The 23377-nt window shown below is 31.2% G+C and overlaps 1 protein-coding gene across 1 annotated transcript; it reads right to left on the reverse strand.

Moving 5' to 3' along the window:
• Nucleotides 1-3794: 3794 nt before the first annotated feature.
• Nucleotides 3795-13592, reverse strand: LOC113399354 (probable peptidoglycan muropeptide transporter SLC46). The gene is made up of 5 exons (XM_026638462.2): nt 12475-13592; nt 12280-12381; nt 11374-11595; nt 9480-9636; nt 3795-4020 (listed from the first exon to the last, which is right to left on the reverse strand). The coding sequence occupies exons 1-5, from the start codon at nt 13436-13438 to the stop codon at nt 3921-3923; spliced, it is 1545 nt and encodes a 514-aa protein (XP_026494247.2). The 5' UTR covers nt 13439-13592; the 3' UTR covers nt 3795-3920.
• Between the last annotated feature and the right edge of the window lie 9785 nt (nt 13593-23377).

The raw sequence follows: 23377 nt of genomic DNA on the forward strand, positions 1-23377 counted from the left end.
AGCTACATTTTCCTACCTCTTCCTTTTGATCTTCTCAGATTTGAACTTAGACTGTTTACTAACTTGATAGAAAACGTATAATGATATTGACATAATAGCGATATCAATCAATCACAGTAAGCAGCAAGCACTCACAGTACAAATATATATGTATGTCTATTTAACGAGAGTCTTATTAATGATCTAGGTAAAATAACCATGATTAATTTTGATAAAGGCCATCCTATGTTTTTATATATAAAGTAAATAATTGCTTAATATGTTGTAATGCATACTCATATTTAATTATTATTATTAAGTCATATATATTAAGTTATATGTTCACAGATGAGTTGTTTTACTTATGTTAAATAACAGTGTCTGTAAATTTTAGTATAATAAATTGATGTCAATATATTGAGCTGTGATGGCCAATTGATTAGAACGCGTGCATCATACATGATGATGGTTTCAAACTCAAGCATTTTCAGGTGTCAAATTATTGTTCATAATACGTCTCGTGCTCGGCGATGCAAAAAAGCATCGTGAGGAAACCAGCATTTGTGTGACATTCTACCAAATGTATCCACCAACTCACATCAAAGCAGTGTGGTGGAATAAGGTCCTGCCTATAGCGTTAGACCAGCCGTGGTACATTAACAGTCTTTCTCTTATCTTTTGCATATAATTTAGTAGTTCAAAGCACAATATGGTACACTATTTGCCCATGACTTGTTTATTAATGACGTCACAAAGCTCATGACAAGACTTAGCTAATTTCAATTCCATTTCTGCCACGGGTGTATCCAACAACCAGGCTTGGTGGAATCAGCTCCAAGCCTTCCCCTCACAGTAAGCGGAGGCCTTAGGCCGGCAGTGGACACTTAGAGCCTGTTATTTTTTTGAATATTTAAAATATGTAAATACAAGTTTGCATTGAACTTTATGTACGACTTGTTCACTGACAGCTGTCTTCCTTGGTGTTATTGGTCTTCGTCGGATCCTGGATCCCATAACCGGTCTGGATGGTATTCGGCCAGTCTATCCATAATCGTATCAACTCTATTATGAATCGCCATTTTTAGGCCGTAGACCACAATCTCGTCGGTGTCGTCTTTACTAGTTCATACTCAGTAACTACGGTAATCAAAATACTTTATGAGTATGAGTAGTCTCATTTTTTAATATAAATAATAATATGGTCAAGAAAATATTATAGCAATGTCACTAACATTATAATTGATGAGCAGTTATAATCAGGCGCTATTTATAATATTTACAAATAAGGTGTAGGTATGATATGTTCTACAAAAATCACGTACATGTGTATAACCTATTTTATTTGACATAAATATTTAATTATATTTTTTTCTACTTATTTTTAGGTAATTGTTATATTTTAGAAATATGTTATGTTTTAATATTATTGTATTTGTTAAAGTTGATTAAATATAATTTATTGATGACGTAATTAAATAAAGCATAATGACCCTTTATGTCAGGCAAGAATTGGTCAATTATTTTTTCCATTTTGAGAATACAAAATTTTAAAGTTATGTGAACAGAGGGGATTTTTTTATATATTTACTATTAAAAGTATTAATAGGGGTTTAACCCCCTAACTTAAAATAATTAAATGACGACAGAAGCCGAATATTCTTGACAAAATAAAAATACATTCTGTAAACGATCCATTACTAGGCTAAGACCTGCTTTACTCCTGATACGATGGTTTAAGATCCTGTATATCCACTATATCGCTCTAATAAGAGTTTATATTTATAAGTGTAAAGCTTATATGTGTGGTTGAATATCATTAGATCAAATCCAAACATCGCATGGAACCTGCATTAGACAGCTTGGCGCCTTAGAGTTTTTAATAGCTTAGATGCTGTTCGAAGTAATACACCACAAACGCCTATTAATATATTTTATTGTATTTGACCCATTTAAGGCGTCATTGATGAAATATTTAATATTTTTACATGGTTGTGGTGAATGCATATTCACAGTAGCATTGATCGCTTTGATAAAATCAATGACAATCATTGTTTGTGTACAAGAAGTAAGGCACAATAAATCATTCTTGGGGCAAGGTATCCGTTTCTATAATAAAATTCTGCAGACATTTTTAACTTTGCCGTTTCATAAATACAAATAATTTGTAAAAAATACATTGGTAAAGAAGGAATATTATTCGATACAAGATTATATAGATGATAAAAAAGCGTGGAGTTAATGCTTGTTGACTTCCAGGCAGGATATATTACATACATACATGTATTTCACTAACATGACTGTATTTTTAAATGTTAAATAAGAGTAAGTACTGAGTTTCTTGCCGGTTCTTCTCGGTAGAATCTACATTCCGAACCGGTGGTAGCTTTACTTAAAATAGTTTGTTAAATGACGATTCAAAAGTGCTTGTAAAAACCTACTTGAATAAAGTATATTTTGATTTTGATTTTGAAAACCCAATGCCCTACTTATTTGTGTAAATACCCAGCATGACTGTGCGAACTATTCGCGTCGGAAAATCTGACGTACGTCAAAAGGCCAATCCATTTTGTTTCAGCATTGCGAGCTCTAAGAGCAAATCCTGCTATAGTTTCTTGGGAACCAATTTTTAATAGAAATGGAATAAAAAATATTTTTTCTTTCTGGAGTTGTGTATACTTCAGTGAAAACACAAAAAGACGTTCCTGTCTGAACTCCTTCCGGTCGTGTCCGTTTTGCCTTCCCATCGGATATGTGAGTGAAGGAAAAGAGAGTGCACACATTTGTGCACTATAATATGTCCTGCGTAATTATCTGGTCTTACGTGACCGAAATAGTTCAGGACGTCAACAATATGGGAACGTCGCTATAAGTATCAACCACATCGTTAACCGAATAAATATTTATGCAATTATAAAGTATTTGTTTACTGAAAAACATTTTTTTTTTATTTTCCAAATTATATATCAACTGAAACGCAACGCCCGAATTGGTATTGGCGCCGAGCGCTCACAAAGGGAGGAAGTAGATCTCGTCGTCGCGTGCCAAATTCACGTACAAATATATTTACCGCGTAAGATGTTTTGATTTGAAGTATTTATTTTAACTTAGAGAAACTTTTGCAGCTATAAAAAAAAATCAAACAAAACTCAAAACCTTAAAAGTACTCTCTACACAAGGAGATATTCAATTCATTTTTTATTTTATTGTTAGTTCAGAACCGGGAACCACGTATTTATTAGTTATTTTAACCTATCTAACATACATTAAATTAAAAAAACCTCACTTTTTAATTTATTGTATTTATTTATAAACACATAATTTAGTTTCATTTATAATTAGACTACCATAAAGGTTAGGATAATAATTATTTTGTAGAGTTTCTGTATCATACAAAAGTTGGGCTGGCTAAGTTTTGACGACAAAATTTGATGTTAAAGTTACGCAAGAAATCTTAAGCACCGTAAAATTTACTCTAACTATGAGTAACCATCGATTTTAATATTTTTCTTAAAGTTTTTATTTTTTAAATATTAACTGGGTGTTATAGTAATATGATTAATATGTCATTTTATTTTCTGTACAATTGAAAATATATACTGAATAGATAATGTTAAGGCATCACGATACTTTACACCGATTGGCTTGACTATAGTAGTTGTGATTATATACATATAAGCATTTAAACGCACACAAGCTTAAAAATATCAGAAATTGAGAAGCGGCAAATGGAATAAGCCCTTTTAAATAAAAAAAATAATAATAAGAAAAACTGCAAGCAAACTTAAACTAGAACTTAAAAGTAAAATCAACACAAATGTATGTAACATAAAAATTTAATTCGTTTAAAATAAAGTTTTCCATTAATTTTACATGAGTATTATACGCATATATAGGTGAAATATTAATGTTATTCTTACAATGTATATTTCTTATTTAGCATTTCAAAGTACGGTAACAGCGTTGTCGTGGGCATGCATGATCTTCGCATCTGGATTTTTAACAACATCCTTTTCTTGTCTTTTGTGAACGAAGTAAAGGAATCTGGAACCAGACAAAAAAATTATGACTTACTTTCTGCAAATAACTTGTACTTCTTAATATGAAACATGAATGTTTGTATTTTCACTTGTTGACTTCCAGGCCATATATCCTATATTATATACATATATAATTGTATTTAACTAACATGACTGTATTTTTAAAAAGAGTAACTACTGAGTTTCTTGCCGGTTCTTCTCGGTAGAATCTACATTCCGAACCGGTGGTAGCTTCACTTAATATAGTTTGTTAAATGACGATTTAAAAGTGCTTGTAAATGCGTACTTGAATAAAGTATATTTTGATTTTTGATTTAATTCTGACGAAACATTCGGGAGTTGTTCTGCGAAGACAGAACAAATATTTGATAATAATGATCTGTATTGCTCTATGTAGACCCTTCCTTTCCACAAAGCTAGTCACAAGCTCGTTAAAAATTACAATGATGAATATTTAATAACAATTATATTGTTATTAGATTTTATAATTCAGAGAATCCAATTAATTCCGTTCAAATATTAAAGATTTAAAGGTGCGTAATAAAAGAGGCTGCCCTAAGTCATTCTCCGCGACACTCGCGGCAAACATTAATTGCGGCTGTTCAATCGCTCGTTGTCATGACGACATAGCTTCAAATATAACAATTGTACTTTTATTTTACCAAGTTTGTATTAAATTTTGGAAATGTTTGTGAAGGCGGAATTTCGATATTGATTATTAAATAACTTCCTGATGTGCTAGAGACTTGACGTTTGATATATCACAGGACTGGCAGGAGATTATGTAAGAAAATGAAAAATAATTATAAGTTTATACAAAAATGTGTTAGCTGTATTACAAATATAATGTATATAAGATGATAAATTCATTTTTTGGCGATTAAAAAAATAGCCACGTTGTCCTATGACACATAAATAAAACTACTTAGAGTTCCGCTTTTTTATGTTGGTACCCATTACATTTGAAAGCAAACTTGAAACTGAGGTTATTTGTTATGTTTAGCATGGAACAGACACCGAGACAAATTATTCTTGAATATACTATACCAGACGTGCAAGACGAGGAATCTTAGAATAATGTTAAAAAAAAACAACTGATATCTCCCTGCCTTCCTCGTTCGAGCCAAATGTTTTGCATTTGAGAAAACGACACGTGCCTCAGGTATATAAGCGTACATTAACAGCCTGTAAATTTCCCACTGCTGGGCTAAGGCCTCCTCTCCCTTTGAGGAGAAGGTTGGGAGCATATTCGACTACGCTGCTCCAATGCAGGTTGGTGGATACACATTGGCAGAATTTCGTTGAAATTAGACACATGCAGATTTCCTCACAATGTTTTCCTTCACCGCCGAGTACAAGATGAATTATAATCACAAATTAATCACATGAAAATTCAGTGGTGCTTGCCTGGGTTTGCACCCGTAATCGTCGGTTAACATGCACGCGTTCTAACCACTGGGCCATCTCGGCTCTTGTATACTCGTATACGCATCTTACGAATGAATTATAATTAAAGTGAACATGAAAAAATATTCATAGTGACGGGTACGATCTGTTCGTATTTTATTTTTAACTAGCTGTTACCCGCGGCTTTGCCCACGTAGAATATGAATATATTTACAAATTAACTTAAAATGTTACGTTAATGTAATACCTCTTTGTATACCACATTGGTGTGTATTTCAGCCCTTAGGGTAGAATATCCAGAAACGCTTAAATGCGAATCAACTCATTTTTAATCGGTAGCCCAAAAATAAAATTTCGACCTTCTAACTTCAAAATGACAGACTTCCAGACTAACCTGAATTTTGTTTTATACTATATATAGTGATAACAAATAGGTACAACGTACACAGTTTTCACTCATTAGGAAATACAAACCGCTATGTCCCTGCATTTTAAAACTGTAATATCTTCGAAAATATTAATTTAAATTACATACTGTAAAGGCCATATTGATCGATATTGATTGCACAATTTATTTAAGGTACCAAATTGGATAAGGATTAATGCTATATTGCTTAAAATCGACGAAAAACAATAAAAAAATGTTTATTGTGGGTTATCTTTAAGAGATAGACATATACCATCGCGGACTTTTTTGTAGACATTTTTGAGGTGTACAATTCTGTAGTACATTATTTTGATCTATCTAGTAGGGTTTACAATGTAAGCGCAAAAAATGTATAAATTTACGACATTATATTAGAAACTTTTAAAATTATCAGTGTTACTTAACTATATTGTCTATGTATTATATACAAAAACCTTCCTCTCGAATCATTAAAAAAAAACCGCATCAAAATCCGTTGCGTAGTTTTAAAGATTTAAGCATACAAAGGGACATAGGCACAGAGAAAGCGACTTTGTTTTATACTATGTAAAGATAAAGATGTTGATGAGAATTTTTTTATAATTAATATTCAATAAAATCCACAAATTGTATTGAAAAAGTTAATTTTTACGTTATGATGCTTTGGAATTGGCGAACTTCTATCTTAATAATAATTTTTTTCGAAGAATATCTGGTTTCTAAATCTCTTGGAATATTGGTGTAAAGACATAGATCGCTCCGAAGGTCATAGATATACTGTACAAATACATTAAATTCAATCAAAACCAGGATGGTAGTCACAATTACAGTATAATTACTTTTGGATTTTCCTTTACTATAAGTGTGTATGTAAGTTGAAATCCGACTTTACGTTATAAAATACTTTAAATTCTTGATTCTAGGTAACTTTAGATTCAAAACTTCAGTGGAAGTCTTATTTGTCCTCGCTTGCAGGAAGCCTCGGTTCCGTAGCTAACATGGTTGAGAAAGTTAGACAACTAGCTGACATTTATACTTCTCAATTAGTATAGTTAAGTATTGTGAACTCGTCACAGCTCCATATCTAGTCCATTCTTTTTAGCAAAAAATAGAAATATATCTGCACGTATCGAGTATTATAATATTCATTTCGTAGTGCTTGGTACCTACCAAGCAACAGGAATATAGTATTTTATTAGTAAGAGATTAATAGGTATCTCTTTAGGTACGTATTTAAAATTGATCAAATTGTTGCTAAGTAATATAGGTATGTATGTCGTCCTGACCTCAGTTAATTGACCATACTGAAGTTGACAATTATCTTTGCATAATTTTCATGTGTGTAATGAAATATACCTAAATTTATACCGGCGATTCATGCTGATACGTATTGCTTGAGAAAATCACTTTTCATTTAATTTAATACGTTGGCAAATTGGCAAATAGCCCACCTGGTAGTAAGTAGTGACCAACGCTTATAGATATTGGCACTATAAAAATATTAAACAGCCCTTACTTCGCCAATGCGCCACCAATCCTGTGAACTAACACAGTATGTCCCTTGTAGCTACTGAATCACTCACCTCATGGAATAAATCAGTAAAATACAAAGCATCTCTGCTTGGCGGTAGAATATAATATGATAATTGGGTGGTATTTAGCCAGACGACCTTGCACAAAGCCTTACCACTAAGTTATCAGATGTTATATGATGATATGACATGACATTTGCACGTATGTAATTTGTGACTTTAACTGCAAATTCTAAGTTTTTAGGCACAAAAACCAAAAAAGTTATAGATTTCTTTTAGGATGGACAAAAATTTACTTTATTAGGAAATTTACCTCAGATGTAACGACGTACGGCCAACAACGACCTTTACAATGTTCTGCCCTTGGTTGTAACAAAATGACATTTGTATAACAGGTTTAGGTTTTTAGTTTCGTCTTGAGGAACCAGTTCAACGTGTTTGCGGAAATGTTCGCCGTCGCCCATCATCCCCAAAATTTCCCTGTCCTGAAGGTGCGTCTTCAAAAATGTATTCATATTGGCACACACATATACACAAGGCAGGTAAAATTTTCATATTCAACTAGTTTATAAATTTAGTACGTAAAGTTAAATATTAAAATTCATATTACCCAGGCGGAAGAATTATCATATAATATAATCTATTCTAAAATTCGTATATACATTAGTTAATATTCATATTTCCAATAGTTTACATTCAAATGCCTTTAACGTTTGAAGTGTTTTCGCAGTCACTCCTGAGTATTATGTTGATACAAGGTACCGAGTACCATCAACAAGTTAAGCAAACATTAATTAAGTCATACTTTTTGTTACATACCTGCTAGATTCATAAATATATTTCTAGGTTTCAAGATTTAAGTTGTTTTAACAATAACAAGATACTATGTAGCTGATCAGTTTCATTAAAAGTACAGATTTAATCGAATATAATATGTGTATAATAATTGATCTTTTTTAGACTCGACACTCATTCTCAAGGAAGAATATCCAACCCTGCAGGATATATTAACTATTAAAAAAAATTAAATTAAATTTTATAAAAAATACATTGGTAAAGAATGTAACAATGTTTAAGAGTTAATGATTGTTGACTTTCAGGCGGGATATATTACATACATATATAATTGTACTTAACTAAAATAACTGTATTTTTAAATGTTGTAAAAGAGTAACTACTGAACCGGTAGAATCTACATTCCGAACCGATGGTAGCTTAACTTGATATAGTTTGTTAAATGACGATTCAAAGGTGCTTGTAAAAGCCTACTTGAATGACGTATATTTTAATTTTGGTTATTATAAGATTATAGTATACGTTTAAGAACATGCTCAAACACGAGTGCACTTCTGTTCTCCAGATCTCATAACACAGTCGAAACGTACATAATTCAGGCACAAAGTCACTAGTTTTACGTATTTTCTAAGGTTCGCGAATATTAATTCTACCAACTTCAAAGTTCTTTGAAAATCTTTCAACTTATGTAGGGCTTTTTTTTTGACAAAAAGCCAAATAATTTTTTATTAGGCCGACCTGGAAATGAGCACAGGACCTGCACTCTAAGGCTAGCCACTAGACGGATGAAGCAGTTAAATATTAGTAATGACTATTATTGCATATGTAGGACTATAATTAAGTTATTATGTACCTAACTGCTTATTATGAATAATAGAATATTAGGTACTTGTAATTGAATAAAATTTATACTATGTATAAATATTAATTTGTAAAACATTAATATTCTAAATAGTGAAAAAAGTAATAGTATTCATACCTACTTCCATTTTTCAAAACGCTGACGAAAGTCAGATTAATTTTGAATTTAATCTTAATGCCATTGGTCGACGCAGCCGATGTCGCAATGGATGACCAATGAGCGTTCAGAATTTTGTAAATATGACTTTGTAGACATAAACGGTTAATAATAAAATTCGCCTACAGTGAAAATATTTTTTAATTCGTAGTTCTTACTCAATCGAAAAGAAAAAAACGTTTCACGTATTTTTTCTTTCTTGTACAAAAAGTCGTAACAAAATATGTTGAATCGTAATAGTCTTGATAGATACACACTCGTTCAAAGAATAATATTAGTAAAGATTATAATTGTGAGAGGCTTACATGAATATGAAAACTGCGGGTATCGTCATCAAACCACCAAGAAGATAAAATGCTCCGGGCAAAGTTGCAAGTGTTTTTGAATATAACTTGCTGTAAATAGGAGTGTAAATAACCGGTACTATTGCCTCCACGAAACCAATTAGTGAACAGATTTTACCTGGAAAGAGAAATTTATCTTTATTTGTGTAAAATAACAGACTGGAAGCATCCAGTTGGTGCAATAGTGGACACAGTTGTGGCATATGAGATATGAATATTTCCCCAGGATGTTCTCTTTTATCGCTGAGAACGAATTATAAACATGCATTAATTGCATGTAAACTTCTCGGGCTTGAAACCGGAATCGTTAATCTTAATCTGAATATTTCTGTTCTATTCTCCTCTAACCTCTAACCAATCGACTAATCAAAGCGAGGATCGAATTTGTAACTTTCTCATTGCTAATAATAATGCCGATGATGTCGTCTTGATCAATTTCGGCCACAGGGGAAACAGCCAACTACACAGAACATATTATATTGTACAAGTGCATGTGCAAACATATGAACACTGTCTTATCTCACTCTCATAATCCGATGGGACCGCAAATCCGACGCGACCAGAAAGAGTTAATTCGTAGGCCTACCGCCTTTGGTTTTGTAGGCACGGGTATTTAACACTTCCAACTTCAAGACTGATACTGAGAACATTTCGACAGAAAAACCCAAAACTATTTATCGGGCCGACCTGGGTTTTGAACCCAGAATCACGGGGACTGGCAGGTAGTCAATAATGATAATATTACTATTATAATATAGTACTAGTAAAGATATTATATTGTTATTTATTACCATGTTGTCGTATTTTTTGTTTATTTACATCATAATTTTTTTTATTTATGTTTTAACATGATTTAGCGTCTTTATGGGTGTGATTTTAACTTGTATAAAGGTACTGAATAAATTGCTAGTTTTATTAGCCTTTCTTATAAAATAACTTTTTTACATTTAATTAATTAATTTTAATGAGCAGGCTAAGGCTAAGATCACCTGGTTACTGAATCAAGTATTTTGCTTTGATATTGTACAAAGATTGAAGTAATTGTTATGACTTCTTAATGCGTCCAAGAAAGTGTAATTATTTTTAATACATTAAATATTTATAAAAACTAAAAATAATATCGATTTTGTTAATTGAGGAATATGTAACCGCAAGACCATGACACTGGATCCGGTTCTAGCGGTTACTCGTAAATCTTTAATTGTGTCTTTGAAATGTTACATCAGCGATGAACAAGAACCCGTTTTTTTTATAACGCGCGTCTTCTCTAGCACCCTTTAAAATATAATGACAAGCACACACATTTTTTGAGAGAATATTCAGACTTATTTTTATTTATAATATTAAAATATGTAAGGTGAAGTATGTGCTTTACATATATGTACATATTTGTATAATTCTCAGCTATGAGTCTGTATATAAAAAAAATTGATTGTACTTAATTGAGATACCTGTAATTAAAATAATGGAAAAGAGTAACTACTGAGTTTTTGTTATTTCTAACACGACGATTTAAAAGTGTGCCTATGTGAGCCTACTTGAATAAAGAATATTTTGATTTTAATTCTGATTCTGATTATGATTATTCAACTTGGAATAAAACGATTCTGACTCATGTCACATAATTATTTAAAATTGTGAACAACTATAAAATAAGCAAAAACTTTTCTGAAATGGAGTTAATTTTTATTTTGACTCGATCAATAAGTATCAAAGAAATTTCAAATTCATAACACAGGGGTTAGAATACAACAATTAAAATAATAATTCATGTTGCATGATCCAACTTTGTCAAAGTATAAAAAATGACGGTTACATCAAATACAATGAAATCGTTCGTGATATTTATGCTTACCAATTTCATCGGGATCGACGACTTTAGTTCCCAAAGATCTTACAACTGTTGATCCACAATTACCAAAGAAATCGAGAACCGGTCCGACGTAAAACCAAGATTTATTTGGAGCTAAGCCGTAAACAAAACTGGAGAGCACTTTGCTTGTGGTCGCTATTGCCCCAAGAAGATCGTCGTGAACCTTTAAAATTTTGCTCAAAACTGTTACAGCAACGGCAGTACCTGAAAATATGATACTGTATTATTACTTATATGTTAATTTACAATATAACCAATTACCTACGACTAATAATATATTTTAAAAATGATGTTATTTAAAACACTAATCATTTTTATAAAACACGTGCCTATATTATTTTACCATGAATAAAAGCATTCAAGTTGTTGTGTTAGAAAAAAATCTACAAAGGATGCTTTTTATCCGCGAGTCTTAGAGATGATATCACTAAAGTATTTACGCAATCATGTGGCTAACGTCATTATAATTATATTTTATTATTATCAATCATATTATTTGAAATTGTGTCTAAGGCGCGACTTCAATATTACCTTGGATGTGATGAATAATATCTACATACATTTTCATTCTAATTCTTATGTTTTGGCATACAGAGATAGTTAATTACAATATAATTCAATATTTGTGTAGATAATATTTGTAACAGACTCTTATATTTATAAATATGTATGTTCAAATATAGAAACATATAAAACTTCTCAAGAACATCAAGGTTGGCTGTATATTGACGATATTAGGGACATAGACAGATACAGAATTAAATCTGTAAGTTTAATTTTTAATTTTAGTCTAAGAAATGTCATGTTTATTTTGTTTTATTCTCATAAAATTATCAATATTTTATAAGTAACATGAAATCAAAACAATTGAATATAAAATAAATATACCAGCTAGTCCCATTAGCACAGAATACGTTGAAAAGAGACTGAACTCTACGACACCCATGTTGAATTTCTTCAGTGTGTATAAATATAGTACAGCGCTTTCACCTAAAATGATAAAAGTATTTAACTTAAAAATTCTGGGAGTTCTCTCTTTACAGTTTTATAGTAATAATTCGCGATTTCATTCAACAAACTAACCGAATACAGGACCGATGACAACAATATGTGCCCAAACAACTAGCCATATTTGGATAAGTTCTTTCCTCGGCTTTAGAAATAGCAGCGAAAGTGTATCCCAAGCATTTTTCGGATTAAAGAAATCGTACAGTTGTTGTCGAAACGTGCCTTCAATTTTGACACGATTAATATCGTGTATTCTAAAATAAGTGTGAAGAAAACCAAAAGTGTATAGTAAAGCTCCAATACCAAATATTCCATAGAAACCTACTAGTTCTAACAAAACGCCACTTATGGAAGATCCCAAAGGTATCCCTAAAGTAACGATTACTGCTACGCAACCCATTCTAAAAGTACGTGTCTCAACAGTAGTGACATCAGCTATGTAGCTGTATGAACCCATCAAAGCGATTGAGAGACCACCAGAAAATGCTGAAGGAAGTGCCTCTATTAACCCCGTTATCCACAACGGCCATTCAAGAAAGAAATATGTCGTTAAAATTAATCCCACGGCTGATACAAGCTCCCCTAACATTGGAAGGAGCATTAGATATTTCCTATTTCCTGTTTTATCACTCCACGCTCCAACGAATAATATTAAAAGGGCAGGTATTCCACTTTGTAGGGGTTGTTTCCAGCTCGTCATATCAGCTACTAAGGTTTGTGCTTCACCCAAAGCAATTTCCGTTATATTATCACTGAAATCTCCGGATATAGCTTGGGAGCAAATGTATTCAGAATAATTAAGGTCAGCACGACATGCTTTTTCCATGTTCAGTTTTTGAACTGCTATAGATGATATTATATTAGGCAAAATGTAACAAAAGAGAAACGGTTCCACGGTAAAGAAATTTATGAAATTCCTAATTTTCACTGAAAACGATGTCTGAACCACTTCGGGTTCCACTTCACGATTGTTTTCATCTTTTCCATTATTCACTTTTGTGTCCTTTAATTCAGTTTCACTTGTTACTTTAGAAGCCATTTTTTTTTAATTCTAATAACACATTTCACTATAAAACTAATATTTAGAAGCTTAAGCAGACTTATACAGTCTGTTTATTTGTAAGCACGAATCTCATATGTCGACACACAACATTGAAGTCCAACAAACTCGTTTGCTTCGAAAAATTGTATTTATAAACTGTACAACTAATTTGATACCTATGTTATTATATACCGACACAACCTTGAAGATGACCGCATCGTATAAGATAAAGTTCATCCTAATATTTTTTTTAAATAATATAAAAATACTATTGTTTCGTTTAAATATTTGACTTTTGGAATCGATGCTAATAATTTAATGGTGAAATGTTTGTTTTTTTAAAGAATAAGCTAATCTTAGAATTTTTGGTTTGAAAATATGCAGGTAAAACCGCGCGGCATTCCTGTTTCAAAAGAATATTTTAATAAATCTAATAAATAAATCATGATTTTTGTGTAAATTTGTCAAAACTTTGATAAGATTTAATATTTTGCCCGTGTGACATTTTCTTCCTCTGATATATTGCTGTTAATAATTACTGTTCTTATTAAAAATGCAATAAGAAAAATATAATATTTCACGAACAGTTATTCTAAATATAGGCCGTGACTGGATAAATCATAGGAATGTAAATTGCAGTGGGGACTGTTCAACTAAATATAGCGTTGTGGCTGCCTCTTTTCAAGAAAGTTGGAACATTGCCAGTAATTCCGTATATTCTGCGATATATATTACTTAAACAACCCTTAGGAATTACTATGTACTTCATCTACGTGACATATTATTGTAATCGAGGTGTTAAGTCAGTTTAAAAAAAAAACTTTTTCTAGAATACACACAAGTGAGCGGCAACATCTTATGTCTTCGAAAAGTACGCTCATGTGAATGATTCGTACATGAACGATTGAATATATCATCAAATTTCTTTTTGTTACTTAAATTATCAACAATTTTAATTGAATATATCGGAGACATTCCCATAAGAGGTAATAGGATAATTTAAATTTTCTGGAACAGTAGACTTAGTAGTCTATAGACGTCATAACAATTACTCAGCTATTGAGTCTAGCGCAATGTCCCTCGAACAGTTAATACCATGATTGTTTACAAATATGTGTAGTGTAATACAATGCATACAAATCCGTTCATCCTGCTACAATAATTATCGACTAGATATTTCTATGACAAGTATTTCCAAAAATTTTTTCTTCTACTTCCTACTTTTATTTCCTGAATAGTTCTTTACTTTTAGACATGTCTTTGGCCATACTACTTAAACTGAATGGTATATGTATTTTTAAATGGATGTAAAATTCTTGTATTTCTTCAATATATTAAATAAATATATTTATTCTTTTTCTAACCTGACAAATATGTTTATTACATATATACTATGAGAGCTATGTATATTATAGAGGCATATGTATAGCTACACAAAACATATAATATGTTAAGTCACAGCATTATGACAAACATGGTATGGTGGTATATTTTTTGTTTGTGAATAGTTTAATTTGTCAATTCAACTAATGTACTGCAGTAAAATGTTTATACGCACTTGAATATAATTTTCATCATACTATATATAAATATACAAAGTTAGAGTTCCGCTAGAACTTTTGACCCTGACCTCTTCATTGGTCTGCTCGCGTTCTCGCTTAAGGTTTGGTTATATGAATAATTTCATAAATTTATATACAAACATATATATCATATTGCACTTATTTGATAGTATTTTTTTAAGCAGATGTACGAAAAATTTAATCTACGCCTTGTTATTGGCTATATTGGCTATATTTAGACGTAAATGACAATTAACCGTAGATTTCGGGTTTAAATCTTGAAAAATCGGGAAGGAAGCTTCGAAGTCGAATGAAAATCTGCCTCACATATATCTTCTATTATATTATTATATATATATACTATTATATATCTTATAAATCCACCAACTTGAATTGAAGCAGCGTGAGTCTAAATCTCCTGGATTCGTACTGAACGTATTAATGCGAAATTTATTTCGCAAAGTAATTTAAGCCTATTTGACCACGATTTTTTTTAAATGAGGAATAACAACTGCAGACATATAAAATTAACTATTTTTTAACGTTAACATGAACACTCATAAACGTTATTGATGATATTTTTTTATAGGAATAAATAAATAAAACTGTTATGTGTACAGTTGTATCTAGTTTTTTTATTATTAAATTATATACAGTTCATTGACGACTCCATGACTGTGAAGCGTAAAATGTAGATTCGGAAAAAAATGTTGCATATTATTTAATTTATCACAATATATAAGTTACAATAAATATTTGAATTAATCGAATAATATCGTGTTGAATAATAGGATAAAATTAGATGCCAATAATATTAAAGAGCTATTTTAAAGTAGATGTAATGTCATATTTATTTGGGTTTAGTCAAATCAAATTGAAGTTTTGTCATGTCATGACAAGCATATTGCCCTGATCATCACAATATCAAATTCGCTATATTGTGTGATGCTTAATGCCTTTTTAAATTATGTTTATAGCAACCTACCTTTCTCAGGAAGAACAAGCAAGGATACACATTCCTATCTCATTAAATAAAGCAATTTTTAAGAAACGTGATATAGCTATATTTTATTATAAGGCGCTACGCTTAAATAATCTATACTAATATTATAAATACGTAAGTAACACTCTCTGTCTTTATATATCTACCTATCGGCCACGCTTTCACGGCTACACCACTGACTCGAATCTGATGAAATTTACCACCTTTTTACCAAAAATCAACTTCGACCGCGTTAAGTCGCGGGAGAATACTAGCAATTAAGAACTGGGTGTTAGGGCTTTGTGCAAGCAGTGGCGTAGCATGGGGGGGGCGGAGGGTGCGGTCCGCACCGGGCGGCACTTTGCCAGGGGCGACGCTGCGGAGGTGGCAGTTAGAGAAAAAAAAGTTAATTTCTTTCAGTGTTTTTTTCGTCATTTTTTTTGTTGTTACCAAATACCCAGGTACCTATGCAGGTTCTATGCATGGGTGATGCAAGCGCAAGCTTTCTCAATAACTATTATTTAGGAAACTTATTTCGTTTCAATGATATTTTAAATAAATATCAAATATGTCTCCTTACGCATTCTTTATACTTCACCGTAATACGGTAATGACAGACCGTCGTTTCACAAGGCATCGATGACTTTGAGTAAAAAGCGAGATATAAAAACAAGCTTGCGGATTGTTGCCCCAATTTCACTTAAACCAGCAAAACTACTGGATGTTACTGGAAAATGTAACCTTGACCATGCTACCGACATTGACGAGGAGGAGTTTGAACTTGAGCGAGGACGACTTCAAAGTTTTGCCATTGCTACTGGAGATCTTGATAAATTAGGCAAAGCTAATGCAGGTCCACTTGAATTATTGGAGTTCATTGTCGAATCTAAGCTCTAAATCTCCGTGCCTAACATTTTCATAACGCTCAGAATATTTTTGACAACTGCTATAAGTAATGCTAGTTGTGAAAGGAGCTTTTCGAAACTGAAATTGATAAAGAATTACTTGCGATCTACGATGAGTACGCTGACATTAACTAATCTATACTGTCGATTGAACAAGACCTGACCGATGCAATCGATATTGAAAGTGTGATCAAAAACTTTGCTGAAAGGAAGACTAGAAAAGTTAAATTTTAATCTTTCAGTTGAGGAGTTGAGGTTGTAATGATACTCGTGCGCAAGAGCGTTCCTGAAGTAGGCGATTTCTCCATTATTGTATTACGTTTTCTCTGTAATTTTTCTAAGTGATATTCTACCTTCTACTCTATGTCATTAAATGTTAATTTCACTTTTCAGATCAGTGTTATTCAATAAAAGTACTCTTTTACCATGCCCCAATTTTTTTATAATGGATTGCAAAAATAAAAAGGCGGCAAATTTGGAATCCGCACCGGTTGCTAGTGACCTATGCTACGCCACTGTGTGCAAGCTCACCTTATTAAGTATAATCCCCTTATCACATGTTTTTTTCCGCCAGAAGGCAATATAAGACTATTGTATTCCAGGGTGAGTGAATCAGCGAGGGACACGATATCTTAGTTCCGAACTTTTGTGGAGGATGTAATTGATAGTTAATATTTCTTACAGTGTCAATGTCAATGGACAGTGGTGACTAATTAGACAGTCTGCCTACCTATTTTGAATAAAAAATCTACAATAAGCAAATTAGACGATCAAATAATTGTCCCATTTTGAAGTATTATAAGTAAAAACGCCAAATAAAAAATAAAAGGCAAAAAAGCAGTAGAGCAAAAATCTTATTAAACATATTTTTTGTCCAGAGGATCGGAATTGTGATTCAACGGGGAAATGTTGTTAGCATTCTTGCTACCATTCCACCCGATCAAGATTTTTACAGTAAGTATTTTTAATTCATACTTGTATATATATAAGGACTTAATGTTAATAGTTTTGGAGTTGGGACTAAGTTTTCAATAATATAATTTGACCGAGTATCATTCCTCAGCCATTACTTTCTGTATTTGAAGCCACTGGAGTGCAGTACAAATTTTCAAACAATATTAATTCAATTATGTATAAATTTATTCTAGGTATTCGTTAGTAAAGAATAAGGAAGAGAACAAGACCTGTACACTAACTTTGAAGACCCTGGCTTGCTAACCTTAAGACTAAATTAATTAATTTGCGTGATAATTTTGAATATGATAAATGCTAAATTGCCTATATACATATATAAAACCCGTTATCTGAGATGGCGACGGACAAATATTCTACGTGTATGGATTGAGCTGGCTCCATATCTGTTAATGAGTTTTTATTATAGTCTGGAACCACAGTTGTTCATTGTGACGATGTAAAATCCAGTACGTCCAATATTATTTATAAAATTTAAAAAAAAAAGTCAAAAGCATATCCTTTCGTATATCACTTGATCCTTTATACGTAAATTTCCTCCAGCATCAGTCAAACGCTGTGTACGTCCATGAAATATCTATTTTAAAACAAAGACCAGATTATCATAACTAAAATTTTCCATTGCAATACGTTTTAAATACGCCAATAGCGATAATAATTATATTCTATGCAAATAATACGTGCGTGAAACAGATTTAGTATGGATTCATTGTATTAAATCATTTATTTTCTTAATGACATTAAATTAACGGTAATTATGTTTATTTGGCGATATTTATAATAAGCCAATTTTATAAATCGAATTTTGAGACGCATAATAAGCTATTAATTAAAACAAAAATATTGATAGAAATTTCATCCTTTTATACTAACTTTAATTCTATTTTTTTCTGCTCACTATACCCTGTACAAGACAGCTTGATCTTTTTGACAGATGTAAACTTTTCTGATAGATATAACTTTGCAATGACGAACATATTATTTTCTTAATTTAATGATTTTAAAAATTGTAAAAATATTTTAAAAAAATACATATAATACAAAAGTTCCTAAAGAATCAAGCGTTATCCGAAAATTTTAAGACTTTTTCTGTTATATATTATTGCTTCAAAGTAAAATATAAATAGAAACACTGAAAATAATAGACGCTTGTACAATGTTACATCGGTTGGACGGTAGGGACGCGAATATCAGGCAGTAACTGCTACAAATATCGATTACAAAAATCCTTATTAAAGATCATTGTTAAGTTATTGTTATGAACTTGTTACGATCAATTATTTTTTAACTTATTTTTTCTAAAAAGAGTTATACCAGCCAAAGAGACCCCACCCCCCTTTTTGTTGGGGTCTCTTTAGCTGATATAACTATTTTTAGAAAAATAAATTTAAAAAAAATTAATTCTAATTTGAATTACGCATTCCATCGTTCCATCGACTGTTATATATGTTATATTTTTTGTTTCTCATCACTAGCCCGTCTGTCAAAAAGATCAAGCTAACTTGAACAGGGTATAAAGCTAAGAATTTTAATCCTCTATTTATATGAAACTATTATCATTACATAGTATAAAACAAAGTCTCTTACCGCTGTCGGTCCCCGTGTATGCTTAGATCTTTAAAATTACACAACGGATTTGATGCGGTTTTTTTAATAGATAGATTGATTTAAGAGGAAGGTTTATATGTATAATACATATACAATATAGTAGAGAAACACTGATAATTTTAGAGAATTCTTAAGCGATGTCGTAAATACTTTTTTTTTTGCGCTTACTGAACACTACGAGATAGATCAAAATGATTTACTACATGTTATGTAATATATTGTACCCCTTAAAAAGTCTACAAAAAAGACCCCAATGGTATCTATCTTTTAAGGATAACCCACAATAACAATTTTTTTATCCTTTACTTTTTACGGGCCATTAGTTGGCTTATTTTGGAAGCGATTTTATGCAATACAGCATTAATCCTTATCCAATTAAGCCTTAAATACATTGCGCATTTAATATAGGTCAATATGGCCTTATTACGTTAAATATTTTCGAAGATATTACAGATTTAAAACGTTGGGAAATAACGGTTTGTATTGTCTAATGACTGAAAAACTATGAACGTTGTAAGACATTCTGTATATTTAGTATTAGCATTGCACCCGTGCAAAGCCGGGGCGGGTCGCTATATATATTCCAGTCAAATAAAAAATTTAGACTACGAAAGTAAATAAAATTGCCTTTTAATTTATGGCTTAAGAATAACCGATGTAAAGTAAAGGACTAGTAAAAGGCAATACCGATTTGTAGTAAACAAATATTACAATGAGTACTTTATTATTGATTATATGATTTGATATCGTCTAATTAATAATCTTCGAAAATTTCCATATCAACTCCAGTAGCTCGTTCCTCTGTTAAAAATGTCATTACTTTTTATTTTTCCTTACTAAATTACATTTAAATTGGCACCATTTATCACTGTAATCCTCTGAAGTTGTCATTTAAATATATATTTTTATAGTATAGATATAGCCCAAAGTAGAGCCACTTAACCATTCCTTACATAGCCAATGCGTCACTCTATTTAATTTTTTTCTAACGAGTATATGCATATTGTATCCTTTATTGTATATGTATGTATGTATGATAATACTAGGAAATGTACCATATACAGGTGAATATGGGGATGTCATAGTTCTGGTAGGTTGCTGTGTGGCGTATGAGAACGTAAAAGCCAAATGGAACACTGATAAAAGTATGGTGTCAAAAGAGGTCGGATATGAATCCTTTTGATTAATGATAATTCATTACCGTAAAAGAATTTTTTTAGTATACCTTTCGCAAAGGACAATGAAGGACCCAACTCTTATACTTTGTCAAGTTATTTTAAGAATGTTTTTATTAGTTCGACTCCATTGTTTATAATTCTATTTATATACCATATTCTAATTTAAAAAAGGAAAATAATTTAATTTGAATAATGCGATCAACATCTTACACAATAAATATAGTGAAGGTAGAATAAAAATAAATTCGACATGACTTAATTAAATTGTAAGTGATTAGTGTTTTGTAACATTATAAAGTTACGTTATTGTAATGTTGCTACAAATTACTGCATTCACTGGCCAGTGATTACATAAATAGATAACATTATACATTTCCGGAGAAATACATATCAAAATCATGTTAAATGTAGAGCCGATGGTAACGTCTCTACATAATGTTCAATTTAATTTTGACAAATATATTTTTTTATAATACTTTTTAATTCTGAATAAAATAAGATATAGCATTTTTAAGAAATTAGTTCAAATATTTTGTAGTCTTACCATGCCCTAAGGTGGATACGTAAAGTCAAACACTCTTATGGTGATTCTTGAAGCTAATTTTTAACTTGCTTAACAAACACTTGGTGCTGCTATATTTCAATAACGATTTAGTTATCAAAAATTTAATCAAATTATAATCATATTTTTTACAACCAATGCGTAGTAATTGAAATGATAGTATTGATATATTACTATCATTTCAATTGTAAAACGGCTTTATAAGTCTGACTTTCCTTGCAACTGAACATTTATTATCCGTGAAGACACTAATATAATTGCTTGAAGCTAATATGTCAAAACCGTCAAATTATTTTCTCCATACTAAAAAGTATTGACGACGAATGCCAAAAAGTAAACAATATTTAAATAAAAATTACTATAATATTGTGTGATATATTAGAAATTGAATACGGTGAACTTATTATTTACACTTTTGTGTCCCCATTTAACCAAAAATACATGTATAAACTAGCCGTTAAATAGCTTAAAAAATGTTAATAGAAAAGGTCGATTTCAGTGCTTGGAGTGATATTGACGATAAATTTACTAAGTTATTGATACATATTTTATAAATATCATCCGGTGAAACTTGAGATATATCTATTCAGATACTGAATGTATTTTTTTTATCCATAATCAATGCTCCAGTTTTAAGATATTTTGAAAATAGTAAGCGCTATTTTAGCGTTCCGCAAGGACTGTCCTCTTAACATGTCATTGCCTTACCTTACCAATGCTGGTAATTTTCCTCTATTTTTTTATTGTAATGCTAATCTATTTTAGATTAATTTTATATCTTGAAAAATAGTATTTTATGAAAAATCTGTTTAATATCTTCTAGTGTAAAATAAACGTGGCGTAAATAACGTTACCAATTAATACAGATAATATCATAAAATTTTCTGTATATTCAAGTTACCGAATTAGATGTATAGAGTTAATAATGTCCTAACTAGAAATAATATTTTGACATAAAATTTATCAAAACGAAATATTAATTAGCATCATATTAATAAAATACATACGACGAGTTCAATTCTGTAGGTAAATATTCTTCTTCCAAAAGAATTATTCTACGATATAATAAGGATTTATCAGAAACCTATTTATTTACTGATAATATACTCAGGGACATCAGATTTACGAAGCTGACGAAGCCTAGCTGGCTTTGAGTCTGACAAAGAGAGCAGTAACTCTCTTCTAGGTTTTTTCGAGAACAGTATTCGATTTCGAACCAGTGCAATTAAACTATAGATACGTTTTTAGGGTCTGGTTGTAATGTACTTTTATTTTAGTTGACATAGATAAAAACATCCAGATACATTCATTAGTCTCATAGCTTTTATGCTTAGGATATCCGGGTACCAGTTTAATATGGCTGAAAATATTCGAGAGGAAAAAAGCGCAAAGAGAAGAACTTATAACTAGCTGCAGGATTAGGTTTTTTATAAATCTGTTATATGGACGGAGTGATTCTATAGATCAGGACATACATTTATGGAAATAGGACAACTGCATATATATTTCGCATATGTGACTGGTTCTTGAGTGGGAAATCTATAAAAATTGTTTGAGACACCAACTTTGCTCAGAAATGCTTCGTTAGGATATACTGAGTTTGATTTTTGTTGAGTACTCTTAGGTTGCGAGGTATCGTAAGTACCCATCCAGTTTTAACTGCAAATCATCTTAGATACTAAAACATGCTATACGATGTTGTTAGGCGCCTCCAAAATAGTTTAGCTCAAAATTTTCTTAGATTAGGTATGCAGTATGCTATTTCAAAGTTATGTGGCCCTTTGTATTTTAAATATACTTCTTATCAACTCTATGAGTCCGTATAAAGTTTTAACATGTCTATAAACGAATCAAACATATATCAAAGGTTTCAACAAGCGTTGCGTAATAAATATTGTAAATTTGAAGATAGATAGATGGACTTTTCAGAGATAGACATCTACGTTGGTGTAGGATTTTATTATTAATGTCCTGTTATTTTTTCCCTGTTATTTTATTTGTATGTGCTCATCATGTACGCCACAAATAATAATACCTAAATCCAAATGTTTACAAAACCTCTATACATCGATGAGGTTGGACCTAACAATACAGAAACATTATTCAAGAGTGATACCAATTTTTATGGTGACTGGATTGAATATCCATTTGTTCTAAATGGCTTAAA

Source organism: Vanessa tameamea, chromosome 18 (assembly GCF_037043105.1).
Source record: "Vanessa tameamea isolate UH-Manoa-2023 chromosome 18, ilVanTame1 primary haplotype, whole genome shotgun sequence".
Lineage (NCBI taxonomy): Eukaryota > Metazoa > Arthropoda > Insecta > Lepidoptera > Nymphalidae > Vanessa > Vanessa tameamea.